The sequence below is a fragment of the Hyperolius riggenbachi genome, chromosome 5, assembly GCF_040937935.1.
Source record: "Hyperolius riggenbachi isolate aHypRig1 chromosome 5, aHypRig1.pri, whole genome shotgun sequence".
In the NCBI taxonomy this organism is placed as follows: Eukaryota; Metazoa; Chordata; class Amphibia; order Anura; family Hyperoliidae; genus Hyperolius; species Hyperolius riggenbachi.
The window spans coordinates 444799697-444817794 of NC_090650.1; the positions used below are offsets into that span (position 1 = coordinate 444799697).

The 18098-nt window shown below is 48.8% G+C and overlaps 1 protein-coding gene across 11 annotated transcripts in view; it reads left to right on the forward strand.

Annotated features, from left to right (window-relative positions):
- PLEC (plectin) overlaps positions 1–18098 on the forward strand; it is a 367871-nt gene that overhangs the window by 219481 nt on the left and 130292 nt on the right. For 2 of the 11 annotated variants that reach the window (XM_068238143.1, XM_068238146.1), the window contains exon 1: positions 9791–9989. The exons of the other annotated variants lie outside the window; for them this stretch is intronic. In XM_068238143.1, the coding sequence (XP_068094244.1) occupies positions 9863–9989 (127 nt within the window). In that variant the 5' untranslated portion in view covers positions 9791–9862. Of the gene's footprint in view, positions 1–9790; positions 9990–18098 lie in introns of those variants that run through there. 11 annotated transcript variants of the gene reach the window in all.

Sequence of the window (18098 nt, forward strand, 5' to 3'; positions counted from 1 at the left end):
GTGGAGGCTGGTGCTTTTGGCTGTGTAGATGCGACGCCCTCTGCTGGTGGAAGCCGGTGTGACAGTGTTCTCCCTCTGCTGGTGGAAGGCGGTGTGACAGCGGTCGCCCTCTGCTGGTGGAGGCTGGAGCTAGGTGCAGCAGTCAGGGGTGGGGAGGATATGACACACAGCTCAGGTATTCCTCCTCCTCCCCTGGCTGCTATCAGTGTGTCAGGAATGCAGGTGACACCCTCTGTACAGCAGCTGGGTGTTGTCAGACTCTCTATGGGGGAATAACAGATCTGTATATCCCCAGGAATCCTCCGCTGCTGGGTGAGCCCATTGTTATTGGAGAAGGGGGGGGGGGGGGCAGGTGTCATTGTTCCAGTGGGGGGAGCCCCTTATCAGCCACAGCAGGGGACAGTGTGATACCTATTGTCCCATTGTCACTCTGGCCATAAAAACAGAGATAAACCTGTATGGGCTTCTTCTAGCCTCTCAGCAGGGCTGCCCAATCATAAGGACAGGTTATGCAGGTTCTGGGGCTATTTACATATAATCGGTGCCTACACTGCATCTAGCCTTATGACCTAAAGTGAGAGGGTTATGGAGGCTGCCTTATTTATTTCCTTTTAAACAATACCGGTTGCCTGGCAGCCCTGCTGATGTCTGACAGTAGTGTCTGAATTACACACCTGGAACAAGCATGCAGCTAATCTTGTCAGAAACACCTGATCTGCATGCTTGTTCAGGGGCTATGGCTTAATATTATTAGAGACAGAGGATCAGCAGGACAGCCAGGCAATCTGCATTGTTTAAAAGGAAGTGAATATGTCAGCCTCCATATACCTGGCAACGCTGCTTCCCGTAATGGTGCCATGCATTGGATAATTCTTATCCAGGGAAAGTCATGTTGGGTATAATAAGACCACATTGGGTTTTTTATATTCAAATAAATCAGGTCAGTTCTTATGAAGGTTGGTTTTTTTTTGCACTCCATGCCAGCCAAGAAAGAGTTCTACAGCATGACTGTGACATATCAGAGAGAAGTCCTGCGAGACTCGCCTGCCTGGGTGTGGCTGCAGTGTGCCGGGAATAACAGCATCTATATAACTGGGTAGTGAGAACGGTGCAAGAAGGGATCGGTTACTGAGGGATCCGGTAAATCTGCTCAGCACTGGGAACAAGTCTCAATGAGTGTTCAGCCAATTTCACAACTCCATGCAGTGTGAGAGCTCACCTATGCGACCTGCTCATAGTATTCAACGTCTGTTCACCCTCATATTACATGGAAATGGTAAAATGTATCATTGGCCAATCGACATTGAAGGTGTATACCAGGCTTTAGTCGTCTTTCGCCCATTCACAGGCCTTGCTCAAGGGAATGGCAATCAGCCACACTTGATTTGATTTTGTATTCACCACGTTCCTGCTTAGAGAAGAATCAGAATAGAACATGAACCATTGGAGGAAACCCGTACAGGTGCAGGAAGAGGCGTGGCCTGTAACCCAAATATGACCCGGTACCACTGAACAATTCATTCAATAATATGATCAAATTGATGATGGATTCAAATGCAGATTTGCAGTTGACTCTTTATATGCGTTGGCGTGCGTGGCACATGCCATGCATTCTATAAGATCATTGGCGGCAGATGCCAGTCTGTGATTGCCCGACCATGCCATGCTGGTGGCAGCGTGGTCTGTGAATGGTGGCTGTACTGATTCTGATGGTTTGCACCCCATGACGCCCTCACGCTGACGCATTCAATGCACAACCAGCACGTTGCTTCTCTTTCAGATCCTCTTTTATTTTTGTAAGAATTTGGGTGTCTCCCAAGTGGGATGAGTCAGCTTAGCGATGGATTTGGCTGTCCTGAGGGATCAGTAGTTGTAAAACAGGAAGTTGCACCCGCGGGAGAGTGAAAGTACAGGCACACCCGCTAGACATATATGAAGAACATTTATGTGATCGCCTCGGTAAGGAGACGTAGAGAGAAATGTGTAAGGAGATGTGAGGTCACACTATGCTAGACCTCACTAAGGAGCCTGCTCAGATGTTCCACTAACTAGACCTAACGTGGAGAAATCTGTCCAAATCTGATCTGTGGACAGCAGAGAGGTATCACTTTGTACACCTGTGTCCAGTTCTGAGGCCAGATCTCCTACGAAAAGCAAAATACTACTTCTTCAAAGATAACATTTCCAAGTCAATGCCTAGACAAATGTGTCCACAGATGCCCTTCCCCAAACCTTACCTAGATGACGTGTTTTCATGTGTTTAAAAATACCACTTCCTAGTAATGTGTGTAGAGTTTTAATTTTCTAGGCTTTATCTAAAATGTGTCCAGATTTACTATTTCCTAGGCCTTCTGTTTTAGAGTAATGTACCCAGAGATACTACATCCTTGCCTACAGCTAGAGAAATGTTCTCGAAAAATAATGTCCTAGGCCTCCTCTAGACTGTGTCCAGAAATAATACGTCCTTGGCTGCAACTAGAGTAGTTTCAAGGTACTGTACCATTGTCTAGGCATCTAGAGTATCTATTTGTGAGGCAAGATCTTCAGAAGTCTCATCCTAGACTGCACAGAAAGTTAATGTGTAGGAGACTAAAGAATTCAAGATCAATATCTATTCTTCAGCTCAGAGCTCAGATCTGGGAGAAATATGGGAAAACCTTGAGTAGAAACTGATTGATTTAGCAAGAGGCCTCAAACAGATTAGATTGTTTAGTTTACTGGCTTGGAGAACAGGACAGACTGGTGGTAGGGGGCAGCTATCGTGTAACACATTCCAAGTGTCCATTTCTATTGTTCACCCTTCTGTAGTCTGTGTTCAGGCCTCATCTCTGGACATTCGATCACCTGCAAGGAATGTGAACTTGTTGAATAAGATGGCCTTGCCTGTCTGACAAGAATCAGGTCTGCTTGTTCTTCTCGTGTTCTCTGACAATTGAGAGCCCCACTTAATTCAGATGTTCAATAAACGTGTCCTTCAACCCTCTGTTCAGAGATATTTTGTTATCTGTTAATTTGTTGCATCAGTATTTTTGTAAGAAGAAACTTTAAAGTGGATCGGAGATAAACTTTTACCCATTGCATAATTGTGTTCCTTTCATATAGTTTATAGGGCATTCCTCAAGCCAAACACTTTGTTTTGTTTTAATACTCTAATTCCCTATAAACTAAACAAACCTCGCCCACAGCTCCTTTTGTGCCTTGGCACTGTAGCAAGGGCTTATGGGAGCTCAGTCTGGGCAGGAGGAGGTTACTAGCCATTGATTTCAGAGGCAGAGGGGAGGAGGAGAAGGGAGTGAATTTACACACAGGCAAGCTGATAGCATCTCCAGCCCTCAGCCTGTGACAGTGTGACAAACAGAACATGGCTGCCCTCATTGTATCACAGGAATAAATAATCATAAAGTTTTGAAGCTGTTTGCAGCTAGATTTGCTGTGTAAACTGTCTAAACTTTATATAAGATATATAGACAAGTTACTTGTTATAGTTACTTTTTCATCTCAAATCCGCTTTTAAAGGGCTGAAGATACTTCTCAACTAACTGTCTGATCTGTGGGGAAGATTTTATGATGATCTCCCGGTGTTAAAGTTTTTATAGAAAGTAATAAGAGGAAAGTTTGGGAGGATTTCTGAAGTAAGGAGCTTCTGCGGATTCCTGAAAGTCTGTGTTGTGGCTTCTGCTCCACATTTTGGAGGTCGGTGATTTCTCGAGCGTTCCCTCGCTGCGCCGTGTTGCTGGCAGAGGCCTCGGGCGCTCAGGGCGTGGCACGAGCTGACAGGGTTAATAGCCGCCTTTGCGTGGAAGCGCTGGCTGCAGGAATTCGTAGCTTCCAGTTATTTAGCCAGCTCTGTCAAAGCAAGTTAGAGGAATGCGAAAGGCGAGACGTCCCGCGTGGCAGCTCGTTGGGCATCGGTGGAGAGTTACGCCGCCAAGATATCGCCGCTCACAGGTGTGAAACGCAGTCGGGAACGCAAGAGAGGAAAAAAGAACATAATCCTGAAATCTACAAATAAAAGCCTTCTGTGGAGGACAATGACTCTCATCTGTGACTACAAGTGTTGTCATGGCAGAATAAGCAATGATTGTTTATAGAGTCATGCAGCACTCAGGGCTGGGATCTTGTGACGATCCCATGTCATTGTGTAGTGACCCGTCATAGATTGCACAATTATTACAACAAGTGTAGCTTCCTCTGAATAGACTCATCACCGATCCAGAATATTTATAATCTGGTGTTCATGGACTGTCAGCCACAAACCGTCCAATACAAACCCACTCGGTCATGCAGTACATGGGGAACGTGGGCCGATGGGACAGGGGGTCATTTACCAAAGAAGCGGTGCAAAGAAAACAGGATGTGATTGGAGCAGTTCTCCAGCCAATCAGAATCCTTGTCTCCTGCAACAGCTGCTGCTGGGTAGTTGCTATTTTATTGCAAAATACGCTTGAAGTTATTCGACAAAACGTAGATTGTCACATATACTAAGACTGGCCATACACTTATCGGTTTCTTTCAAACCGATTGAACCACTCTGATCCAACCTGCTACACACCTATCGCCCCTACGTATCTGATCGTTTCACTTTTGATTGATTTTGAACAGTTGAAAGTGAGGTCTAACCCAGGGGTCAGGAATCTTTTGGGCTGAGAGAGCCATAAATACCACATATTTTAAAATGTTTTTCTGTGAGAGCCATACAATGTTTTAAACTGGGACAGTAGGGCTCATGTTCCTGTTGCCATGGTGATGTGTATACAGTTCATCCGCCGGGCAGCGGAAGTGTCAGACACGACTTCAGCTTCTCTTGGGTTTCAGCAACATCAGCAATTTCCCCGAGAGCCAGACAGGAGAAATACAGACTAACAGCTTGTACAATTAACTAGCTGACTGGGGGATTGATTCACTTTGTAGGACGAGTTCCCCACACTTTGGCCCAATAGGTTGCCTGTCAAGTGCCAGGCGGCCTATTGGGCCAATCAAAGTGCGGGGATCTCGTCCTAGAAAGTCACTAGAGCTGACAGGGTCCAGAGTGAGACAATTGGAGCGGCTGTTAGTTTTGGGGGGGTAGCGGGAGTAAGTTAGTAGTGCATACTACAGCAGTAGTGTGCCTACTTTGAAAATGTCACTTGCGCTGTCACACTAAGCTTCGCTGCTTGAGCAGTGTAGCTTAGTGTATCAACCCCCTCCTGATTTGTATGTGAGCCAGATGCAGCCATCAAAAGATCCACATCTGGCTCCCGAGCCATAGGTTCCCTACCCCTGATCTAACCTGTTGGAAGATCTCCATATGAGAGGAACGGGGGATCGATTGCCCAGAGCGTTGCCTTCCATTGATCGGTATAGTACAACATATTCCAGTAGAAAGCTATTGAGCAGCGATTGAATTGAAAATTCAGTCGCTGCTCAATAGATTTCTACTGGCATGTGTTGAGTTTGAGTTGACCGTGTGGTGTAGGAACCAATCACTCTCCAATCTTATTCCAAACAGGAAGGGATCTATTGGCTTAGCGTATCGGCATATAATCGTCCTGTGTATGTCTAGCCTGGGTCTGGTCTCAGCTGCACAACATCTCTGGTATTATACAGTAAGCTGTGGTCAGCACTGACCCTGCCTGTCCAGGTTCTGCAGGGTTCCCAAGTGCCTGCAGTGACATCACAGGCATGCCCTTGTGTGGGCGGGGTGTGATGATGTCATCACATCTCACTTCCTCTGGGTCATCTGGAGAGGTGCTCTGTCAGGTGTATTGCATCATGGGAGCCTCACCTACAGGAAGAAAGTGCTTATTCATAACTCTAGTACATAACTATGATGTTAAAGTAAAACTCCAGACAGAAAAAGGAGGCATTATTGCATTTCATGCGGTCAGGCTAAAAGTCATCACTATTACCGAAAACTTTCCGTTGGATAGTAAATGTAATTCAAAGACTGTCGTTCCTTCCTCTGCTACTGCACACAGAGCCTCTGAATGTAGCAGGTTAGAGGAACAACCCTAGTGTGATAATCCCATCTGTGTGTGTTTACATAGTTCTCTCTTGAAGGGGGCGGAGCTAGGATGTTCCTACTCCACTGACCTGCCCCGGAACATGTATGTACAATGAGATATAACACACAGTTGGATGTGTGGGATTGGCGACTGGTCAGGGCACTTCACTAGCAGCAGTCACATTATTTCTTGCAATAATGGGGGGGGGGATGAGACAGCAGAATTCACTCTCATCTTATACACATCGCCCTTAAAGGGAACCTTAACTGAGAGGGATATGGATATTTCCTTTTAAACAATACCAGTTGCCTGGCAGTCCTGCTGATCTCTTTGGCTGCAGTAGTGGCTGAATCACACACCTGAAACAAGCATGCAGCTAATCCAGTCTGACTTAAGTCAGAGCACCTGATCTGCATGCTTGTTCAGGGGCTGTGGCTGAAAGTATTAGAGACACAGGATCATCAGGAGAGTCAGGCAACCGGTATTATTTTAAAAGGAAAAATCCATATCCCTCTCAGTTTAGGTTCCCTTTGAAACAATGTGTGCAGCAGAAAGTAGATCAGACTCTGCTGAGCTGCTCCGCAGGAGACTCTGATTATTGGAGTGGGGCTGCCTCCTCCCCAGCGGTGCTATTGGGAGCAGTTTATTCTCAGCATTGATGGCTCTCCCCGGCAGGGGTGTAACCATAGACCCTGCAAGGGATGCAGCAGCAGCGGGGGGTCCAGAAGCCACAGGGGGCCCTGTCCTGACAGACTGACAACTAAGGGCAAGGAGAGAAAAAACTTTCTGCTCTCTGCACAGTTGTTCTAATAACTGCATCTGCTCAGCCACTGATAAGGCATGATACAAAGTTTTGCAGACAAAGATTTGTAGACAGTCCCTATTCAGTGTTCCGCAGGGTCTTGTGTACAGCGCTGTTCTACCCCCAGCCCCTGGGGGGGGGAGTATTGGCGGGAGGGGGCTCCATCCAAAGTTTTGCAGGGAATCCCAGTGATTTCTAGTTACACCACTGCTCCCCGGGTAATCAGTTGGCTATCTGGTGAAGTGTCGCCCTCCTTAGCTGGGTCTGGCACTGATTGGGGGAGTTGTGCATGCGGTCAGCAGAGATTGTGCGTTTTTGTCTGCTCTGTACTTTGGGTGATTGTATTGATTGTAGAGCAGTGTGATTGGCAGGCCCTGTATTGCCTCTGCAGCAGATTTCGCAGTGATGTGCGTATTGTAGACAGTCCTGTGCGGTTTCCTCAGCAGTTTCGCTATGCCGCCTCTCTGCACATCTGCTGCTTGGCTGGTAATATTCTATGAGCGTTGCAGGGCTAGCTGACCTCTCTATATAGAGCTGTCACACTTCTGATCTCTTATCTCAGTGCTACAAGCTGCCCATTCACCCCTCAATGGCCGGCAGATCCACCATCTGATCGTTCCCTCAAATCTGATCAGACTGCCTGCCCACACACTGCAGACAGATGTCCAATAGATGTCAGCGTTATGTTAGCTGCTTCCCCGCTCACCACAGGCCAGGGTTGGGGGGAGGTATAGACAGGTTCTCTTCTGGGAGACTAAGTTGAATCTGTTTGTAAGTAGAGTCCTGTGTTATGCATGGTTAAACGTAGATAAAATATTTACGTTTGGACGACAAACTGTTTTCTTTTTGTTTTCCATGTGCTTTTAAACTACTTATAAGGGCCTGTACACACTGGCTGCGTTGTGCTGCATTTTTAAAATCGCTTGCGTTTTTAAACCCCCATTCCTTAAAAAAAATGGTGATGACCTGTACACAATGGAGAGACGCATTTTTAGAAAAAATGCAATCACAGTGATTGCTGCGCTGATTAAGTGCTGCGTTTAAACAGCGCGTGAAAAACGCAATGCATGCGAAAATCGCAATCACATCGCAAATGCACAGAGATCGCAAGTAGAATTTTGGTTAGAAACGCAATCGCATCACTGTGTACAGGCCCTAACCGTTTATATAATACTGTAACCTTTCACAACAGAAATATGTAGATAGACAGTATTGTGTATTTTATACATGAAGACAACTTTGTATCTCTGAAATGTTGTAACTAGAGTCGTTTGTAAGTAGGGACGGTCTGTATAGAGTAAGATACATTGAAGCTCTCTGCCCTGTACCCTGTGTACAGTAGTGTATCTCTGCCCTGTAGTGAGGTCTCTGGACTGTCTGCAGTAGCCTCTGAATTGAATGATATAGTGTTGAAGATATGTGCCCTGTAACCTGTATGCAGTAGTAGTGTCAGATCTCTGGATTGTACTGTATAGTGTGTCTGTATGCAGTAGTCACTCTCTGCCCTGTAACCTGTATGCAGTAATAGTCTCTGGCTTGTATTATATCGTGTGTCTGTATACAGTAGTCTCTCTCTGCCCTGTAACCTGTATGCAGTAATGTCAGTCTCTGGCTTGTATTATATCGTGTGTCTGTATACAGTAGTCTCTCTCTCTGCCCTGTAACCTGTATGCAGTAATGTCAGTCTCTGGCTTGTATTATATCGTGTGTCTGTATACAGTAGTCTCTCTCTCTGCCCTGTAACCTGTATGCAGTAATGTCAGTCTCTGGCTTGTATTATATAGTGTATCTGTGTACAGTAGCCTCTTTCCTGTAGTCGGCACCAGGGCTTCCCCCCTAGCAGTGGCTGCCCACCCTGTAACCTGTATGCAGTAATGTCAGTCTCTGGCTTGTATTATATAGTGTGTCTGTGCACAGTAATCTCTCTGCCCTGTAACCTGTATGCAGTAATGTCAGTCTCTGGCTTGTATTATATAGTGTATCTCTGTACAGTAGCCTCTCTCTCTGCCCTGTAACCTGTATGCAGTAATGTCAGTCTCTGGCTTGTATTATATAGTGTGTCTGTGCACAGTAATCTCTCTGCCCTGTAACCTGTATGCAGTAATGCCAGTCTCTGGCTTGTATTATATAATGTGTCTGTGCACAGTAGCGCCTCTCTCTCTGCAGTAGTCAGTACGGGGCTTCCCCCTAGCAGTGGCTGCCTGCCCTGTAACCTGTATGCAGTAATGTCAATCTCTGGCTTGTATTATATAGTGTGTCTGTGCACAGTAATCTCTCTGCCCTGTAACCTGTATGCAGTAATGTCAGTCTCTGGCTTGTATTATATAGTGTGTCTGTGCACAGTAGCGCCTCTCTCTGCAGTAGTCAGCACGGGGCTTCCCCCTAGCAGTGGCTGCCTGCCCTGTAACCTGTATGCAGTAATGTCAATCTCTGGCTTGTATTATATAGTGTGTCTGTGCACAGTAATCTCTCTGCCCTGTAACCTGTATGCAGTAATGTCAGTCTCTGGCTTGTATTATATAGTGTGTCTGTGTACAGTAGCGCCTCTCTCTGCAGTAGTCAGCACAGGGCTTCCCCCTAGCAGCGGCTGCCCACAGGATAGGCAGAGAGCTGCAGCAGAACATTTGAGGTTTCCTGTCTGGGTGGATGGAGGGGGTGTTGCTGGTAGAGGGGTGGGCTGAGGGGCGTGTCCCCAGGCACACCTTGAAGTATGACACCTCAGGAAGGGGGCGGGCCGTGGCTGGGGCAGGGCAGGAACCAGACAGGGCAGGCTTGGAATTGCTTAGCCTGCGGCCAATCTGGGGGGAGAGAGCGAAGGGGAAGGAGGGAGCTGCAGACTTTGAAAGAGACACAGAAGTCAAGAAACAGCAGCAGCCAGCGGGAGAAGCGAGCGCAGGATCCCCCCAGCCAGCGCAGGATCCCCCCAACGAGAGCAGGATCCCCCCAACGAGAGCAGGATCCCCCCAGCCAGCGCAGGATCCCCCCAGCGATACAGGATCCCCCCAGCGAGCGCAGGATCCCCCCAGCCCGGAGAGCACTGATTTCACACACGCACAGGGAACGGATTGTCAGCTCCATGGACCAGCAGATGTACCGGGCTAATGCTGCCCTGCCGTCCAATCAGAACGGCTCCATGCGGCAGAGAACCAGCTCTGAGGATAACCTGTACCTGGCGGTGCTGAGAGCCACCGAGGGCAAGAAAGGTATGGGGGGGGGGGGGGGGGGGGGTCAGGGGGATAGTATTGGGGGGCTGCAGGCAGAGAGGCAGGGGGATGATGGGGTTAATAATGATGGACGGTCTGTCCCGAGGTCGGTAATGCTGCTTCCATTCATGTATTGGTAATAAGTGCTGGTATTGGTAAAGCCTCCTTCTGCTGTCTAATGATTTTGTATTGATTAGTTTAGCGCTGTCTGATCTGTCCACTGAGGGGTTAATAATAAACGAGGAATCATTCATTTGCATATGGCATATTAATGCAGTGTTTCCCAGGCCTGGTACTGAACAGGTTAATCGATATCGTATGCACAGACAGGTAACCTGGCGTATCCGTGAAAGGGTTAATAACGTGTAGGTCAGAGGTGATCACACTTTTTCGGATTGTGAGCTACTTTAAGAAATTAGCAAGTCAGAATGATCTACCGATGTGTACAGCTGTATATACAGGATGGAGACTGTAGCGGGGTCGGGATCTACCATGAAGCCCTTCGCCATCTGCCTATTGGGCACCCCTGGTGTGTATGTTATATAATGGGTTGGGGTGGTCCCGAGCCTATGGCAGGAGAAGCTGGAGAGCGTCTGTGCCTGGGGGTCCCACGTGACAAAGATCAATGTTATTATATCGGCTCCCAGTGACTTGTCAGCAGAGAGGAGTTCTGATCATTGGAGATCTGTAGTGCCTGACAGAGAGAGGCCAGGTAATGATGGGGTTAAGAATGTTTTTTTTTTTTTGGGGGGGGGGGGGGTTATTAGTCTGCGTGTGGTCTGTGCATAGGCAGGGGGCATATGGCATATGATTTACTGGGAATAACCATTCTGTTCAGGTAGGCTGGGATATAGTAATGAAGGGGTTCATGGTGTATTGGGGGTCATTAGTGTGTACAGGTAGGCTGGGGTGTGGCAGTGAAGGGGTTAATGGTGTATTGGGGGTCATTAGTGTGTACAGGTAGGCTGGGGTGTGACAGTGAAGGGGTTAATGGTGTATTGGGGGTCATTAGTGTGTACAGGTAGGCTGGGGTGTGACAGTGAAGGGGTTAATGATGTATTGGGAGACATTAGTGTGTACAGGTAGGCTGGGATGTGGCAGTGAAGGGGTTCATGGTGTATTGGGGGTCATTAGTGTGTACAGGTAGGCTGGGGTGTGACAGTGAAGGGGTTAATGATGTATTGGGAGACATTAGTGTGTACAGGTAGGCTGGGATGTGGCAGTGAAGGGGTTAATAATGTATTGGGGGTCATTAGTGTGTACAGGTAGGCTGGGGTGTGACAGTGAAGGGGTTAATGATGTATTGGGAGACATTAGTGTGTACAGGTAGGCTGGGATGTGGCAGTGAAGGGGTTAATAATGTATTGGGGGTCATTAGTGTGTACAGGTAGGCTGGGGTGTGACAGTGAAGGGGTTAATGATGTATTGGGAGACATTAGTGTGTACAGGTAGGCTGGGGTGTGCCAGTGAAGGGGTTCATGGTGTATTGGGGGTCATTAGTGTGTACAGGTAGGCTGGGGTGTGACAGTGAAGGGGTTAATGATGTATTGGGAGACATTAGTGTGTACAGGTAGGCTGGGATGTGGCAGTGAAGGGGTTAATAATGTATTGGGGGTCATTAGTGTGTACAGGTAGGCTGGGGTGTGACAGTGAAGGGGTTAATGATGTATTGGGAGACATTAGTGTGTACAGGTAGGCTGGGATGTGGCAGTGAAGGGGTTCATGGTGTATTGGGGGTCATTAGTGTGTACAGGTAGGCTGGGGTGTGACAGTGAAGGGGTTAATGATGTATTGGGAGACATTAGTGTGTACAGGTAGGCTGGGATGTGGCAGTGAAGGGGTTAATAATGTATTGGGGGTCATTAGTGTGTACAGGTAGGCTGGGGTGTGACAGTGAAGGGGTTAATGATGTATTGGGAGACATTAGTGTGTACAGGTAGGCTGGGATGTGGCAGTGAAGGGGTTAATAATGTATTGGGGGTCATTAGTGTGTACAGGTAGGCTGGGGTGTGACAGTGAAGGGGTTAATGATGTATTGGGAGACATTAGTGTGTACAGGTAGGCTGGGGTGTGCCAGTGAAGGGGTTCATGGTGTATTGGGGGTCATTAGTGTGTACAGGTAGGCTGGGGTGTGACAGTGAAGGGGTTAATGATGTATTGGGAGACATTAGTGTGTACAGGTAGGCTGGGATGTGGCAGTGAAGGGGTTAATAATGTATTGGGGGTCATTAGTGTGTACAGGTAGGCTGGGGTGTGACAGTGAAGGGGTTAATGATGTATTGGGAGACATTAGTGTGTACAGGTAGGCTGGGATGTGGCAGTGAAGGGGTTAATAATGTATTGGGGGTCATTAGTGTGTACAGGTAGGCTGGGGTGTGACAGTGAAGGGGTTAATGATGTATTGGGAGACATTAGTGTGTACAGGTAGGCTGGGATGTGGCAGTGAAGGGGTTAATAATGTATTGGGGGTCATTAGTGTGTACAGGTAGGCTGGGGTGTGACAGTGAAGGGGTTAATGATGTATTGGGAGACATTAGTGTGTACAGGTAGGCTGGGATGTGGCAGTGAAGGGGTTAATAATGTATTGGGGGTCATTAGTGTGTACAGGTAGGCTGGGATGTGGCAGTGAAGGGGTTAATAATGTATTGGGGGTCATTAGTGTGTACAGGTAGGCTGGGATGTGGCAGTGAAGGGGTTAATGACGTATTGGGGGGGCTTTAGTGTGTACAGGTAGGCTGGGGTGTGCCAGTGAAGGGGTTAATAATGTATTGGGGGTCATTAGTGTGTACAGGTAGGCTGGGGTGTGGCAGTGAAGGGGTTAATGATGTATTGGGAGACATTAGTGTGTACAGGTAGGCTGGGGTGTGGCAGTGAAGGGGTTAATGGTGTATTGGGGGGGGCTTTAGTGTGTACAGGTAGGCTGGGGTGTGGCAGTGAAGGGGTTAATAATGTATTGGGGGTCATTAGTGTGTACAGGTAGGCTGGGTGTGGCAGTGAAGGGGTTAATAATGTATTGGGGGTCATTAGTGTGTACAGGTAGGCTGGGGTGTGACAGTGAAGGGGTTAATGGTGTATTGGGGGTCATTAGTGTGTACAGGTAGGCTGGGGTGTGGCAGTGAAGGGGTTAATGGTGTATTGGGGGTCATTAGTCTGTCCTGTTAGACTAGATTGTGGTCTCTGGAATGTATAGACTATACAGCTGGTATGGGGGGGGGGTTAACCTTGAATTTGGGAGACAGAGGGGCCATAAAACGTCAGCCCTCCAGGTGACTTCCTGTGCTTACTGTCACTTTATGGCATCTGCGAGAGTATCAGCCAATCAAGGCTGCAGGACTGCAGGATTAACCCAGTGTTTGTCTATCATAGGATACTCTACTGGGAAGCTGGGAAGGGGGGCGCAGGCTCACACCTCACCCACCTCTGCCGTGTTGTATGTAGTGTGTGTGGTACCATGCCATGGTGTCGTGTGGTTTGCCGCTCCTCCATGCCGTGTGTTGTGCTGCTCCACCATGCCGCGTTGTCAGGCATTCAAACACTTTAATTTTACTTATTTTTATACTTTGATGCCCCTGTGATCCCAGCTTCCTGCTGCAAGGTGACAGGTCTTCTTTAGTAATGGAGGCACTGCTGAGGCTCGGGGTCATCTTTGAAGCCTACCTGAACTCAGAACTTCGTCTCTGTGCTAAGAAATAAGCAACAGCATAATGCCCTATAAACAAAAACCTTTCTTTGTTACAGCTGATATCCTGCAATAAATCTGCAGTGTGTCTCCTTCCTGCTTTCATGGAAGCAGACATATTGTTAGCCTCCGGTGCTTTCAAATGAGCTTATCTGCCATGGCAGTCAGCTGACACGGGAGATATATTACAGTGGTGATTAGTCACTGATGAGGGGGAATTACACAGGCTAAACTCTCTAAATACATACAGGGTGCATTTATCTCTGTTTTCCTACTGTCCTGTGCAAGAGTTCAGGTCCACGTTAAAGGAGAACTGTAGTGAGAGGTGTATGGAGGCTGCCATATTTATTTCCTTTTATAACAATACAAGTTGCCTGGCAGCCCTGCTGATCTATTTGGCTGCAGTAGTGTCTGAATCACACACCAGAAACAAGCATGCAATTAATCTTGTCAGATCTGCCAAAAATGTCAGAAACACCTGATATGCTGCATGCCTGTTCAGGGTTTGTGGTTAATACTATTAGAGACAGAGGATTAGCAGAACAGCCAGGCAACTGGTATTGCTTAAAAGGAAATCAATATGGCAGCCTCTATATACCTCTTGCTACAGTTCTCCTTTAAAGCACACCTGACATGAGAGTGATAAGGAGGCTGCCATGTTTTTTCCTTTTAAGCCATGCATGTTACCTGACTGTCCTGCTGATCCTGTGTCTCTAATACATTTAGCCACAGCCCCTGAACAAGCATGCAGCAGATCAGGTGCTCTGACTGAAGTCAGACTGGATTAGCTGCATGCTTGTTTCTGGTGTGATTCAGACACTACTGCAGCCAAAGAGATAAGCAGGACTGCCAGGCAACTGGTATTGTTTAACAGGAAATAAATATGGCAGCCACCATAAGTGAGTACCTGAATATTGTTGAACTTCATCCCCCAGCTGCAGCAAGAAGTCCCCTAGTGCTCTCTATGCTTTTAAAGGGCAACTAAAGTGTACATTAAAAAAGCGTTTCACTCACCTGGGGCTTCCATAACCCCCCTGCAGCCGTCCTGTGCCTGCGCCGTCATGGAACGAGCCTTCGGTCCCCCGCCATGGCTAGGTTTCCATTTTGGTGACGGAGCCAGTCGCCAGCCACTGCGCCTGCATGACCCTGGCCGCGCGCATCCTCAATCACGCTTCCGCCGTCAGGAACGTCCTGCGCAAGCGCAGTGAAGATTTTCTCGTACTGATCAGGTCCGCGCAGGCACAGTGACCGACATCTGAACGACATGGCGGGGGACCGGAGGATTGTTGAGTACCAGCGCGGGACAGGGCGGCTGCAGGGGGCTGATAGAAGCCCCGGGTAAGTGTACCTTTTTTTTTTTTTTTTTTTTTTTCTCATGCTCACTTTGGTTTCCCTTTAAAGTGGATCCGAGATGAACTTTTACTCATTGCAGAATTGTGTTCCTTTCATATAGTTTATAGGGCATTCCTCAAGCCAAGTACTTGTTTTGTTTTAATACTCTAATTCCCTATAAACTAAACAAGCCTCGCCCACAGCTTCTTCTGTGCCTTGGCACTCTCAGCCTTAGTAGCAAGGGCTTATGGGAGCCAGAGATTTCAGAGGCAGGAGGGAGGAGGAGAGGGGACTGAATATACACACAGGCAAGCCGATAGCATCTCCAGCCCTCAGCCTGTGACAATGTGACAAACAGAACACGGCTGCCCTCATTGTATCACAGGAATAAATAATCATAAACTGTTGAAGCGGTTTGCAGCTAGATTTCCAAAACTTTAGATAAGATATATAGACAAGTTACTTGTTATAGTTAGTTTTTCATCTCTGATCTGCTTTAAGCATTGTATACATCCCTGACCTGTATGCAGAGCGCTGATAGGCCTGACCTATATGCAGAGCGCTGATAGGCCTGATCTGTATGCAGAGTGCTGATAGGCCTGACCTGTATGCAGAGCACTGATAGGCCTGACCTGTATGCAGAGCGCTGATAGGCTTGATCTGTATGCAGAGCGCTGATAGGCCTGACCTGTATGCAGAGCACTGATAGGCCTGACCTGTATGCAGAGCGCTGATAGGCCTGACCTGTATGCAGAGCGCTGATGGGCCTGACCTGTATGCAGAGCGCTGATAGGCCTGACCTGTATGCAGAGCGCTGATGGGCCTGACCTGTATGCAGAGCGCTGATAGGCCTGACCTGTATGCAGAGCGCTGATAGGCCTGACCTGTATGCAGAGCGCTGATAGGCCTGACCTGTATGCAGAGCACTGATAGGCCTGATCTGTATGCAGAGCACTGATAGGCCCTGACCTGTATGCAGAGCGCTGATAGGCCTGACCTGTATGCAGAGCGCTGATAGGCCTGACCTGTATGCAGAGCGCTGATGGGCCTGACCTGTATGCAGAGCGCTGATAGGCCTGACCTGTATGCGGAGCGCTGATGGGCCTGACCTGTATGCAGAGCGCTGATAGGCCTGACCTGTATGCAGAGCGCTGATAGGCCTGACCTGTATGCAGAGAGCTGATAGGCCTGACCTGTATGCAGAGCACTGATAGGCCTGACCTGTATGCAGAGCACTGATAGGCCTGACCTGTATGCAGAGCGCTGATAGGCCTGACCTGTATGCGGAGCGCTGATGGGCCTGACCTGTATGCAGAGCGCTGATAGGCCTGACCTGTATGCAGAGCACTGATAGGCCTGATCTGTATGCAGAGCGCTGATAGGCCTGACCTGTATGCAGAGCGCTGATAGGCCTGACCTGTATGCAGAGCGCTGATAGGCCTGACCTGTATGCAGAGCGCTGATAGGCCTGACCTGTATGCAGAGCACTGATAGGCCTGACCTGTATGCAGAGCACTGATAGGCCTGACCTGTATGCAGAGCGCTGATGGGCCTGACCTGTATGCAGAGCGCTGATAGGCCTGACCTGTATGCAGAGCACTGATAGGCCTGACCTGTATGCAGAGCGCTGATAGGCCTGACCTGTATGCAGAGCGCTGATAGGCCTGACCTGTATGCAGAGCGCTGATAGGCCTGACCTGTATGCAGAGCGCTGATAGGCCTGACCTGTATGCAGAGCGCTGATAGGCCTGACCTGTATGCAGAGCGCTGATAGGCCTGACCTGTATGCAGAGCGCTGATAGGCCTGACCTGTATGCAGAGCGCTGATGGGCCTGACCTGTATGCAGAGCACTGATAGGCCTGATCTGTATGCAGAGCGCTGATAGGCCTGACCTGTATGCAGAGCGCTGATAGGCCTGACCTGTATGCAGAGCGCTGATAGGCCTGACCTGTATGCAGAGCGCTGATAGGCCTGACCTGTATGCAGAGCACTGATAGGCCTGACCTGTATGCAGAGCGCTGATAGGCCTGACCTGTATGCAGAGCACTGATAGGCCTGACCTGTATGCAGAGCACTGATGGGCCTGACCTGTATGCAGAGCGCTGATAGGCCTGACCTGTATGCAGAGCGCTGATAGGCCCTGACCTGTATGCAGAGCACTGATAGGCCCTGACCTGTATGCAGAGCGCTGATAGGCCTGACCTGTATGCAGAGCGCTGATAGGCCTGACCTGTATGCAGAGCGCTGATAGGCCTGACCTGTATGCAGAGCGCTGATAGGCCTGACCTGTATGCAGAGCGCTGATAGGCCTGACCTGTATGCAGAGCGCTGATAGGCCTGACCTGTATGCAGAGCACTGATAGGCCTGACCTGTATGCAGAGCACTGATAGGCCCTGACCTGTATGCAGAGCACTGATAGGGCCTGACCTGTATGCAGAGCACTGATAGGCCCTGACCTGTATGCAGAGCGCTGATAGGCCTGATCTGTATGCAGAGCACTGATAGGCCCTGACCTGTATGCAGAGCGCTGATAGGCCTGACCTGTATGCAGAGCGCTGATAGGCCTGACCTGTATGCAGAGCGCTGATGGGCCTGACCTGTATGCAGAGCGCTGATAGGCCTGACCTGTATGCGGAGCGCTGATGGGCCTGACCTGTATGCAGAGCGCTGATAGGCCTGACCTGTATGCAGAGCGCTGATAGGCCTGACCTGTATGCAGAGAGCTGATAGGCCTGACCTGTATGCAGAGCACTGATAGGCCTGACCTGTATGCAGAGCACTGATAGGCCTGACCTGTATGCAGAGCGCTGATAGGCCTGACCTGTATGCGGAGCGCTGATGGGCCTGACCTGTATGCAGAGCGCTGATAGGCCTGACCTGTATGCAGAGCACTGATAGGCCTGATCTGTATGCAGAGCGCTGATAGGCCTGACCTGTATGCAGAGCGCTGATAGGCCTGACCTGTATGCAGAGCGCTGATAGGCCTGACCTGTATGCAGAGCGCTGATAGGCCTGACCTGTATGCAGAGCACTGATAGGCCTGACCTGTATGCAGAGCGCTGATGGGCCTGACCTGTATGCAGAGCGCTGATAGGC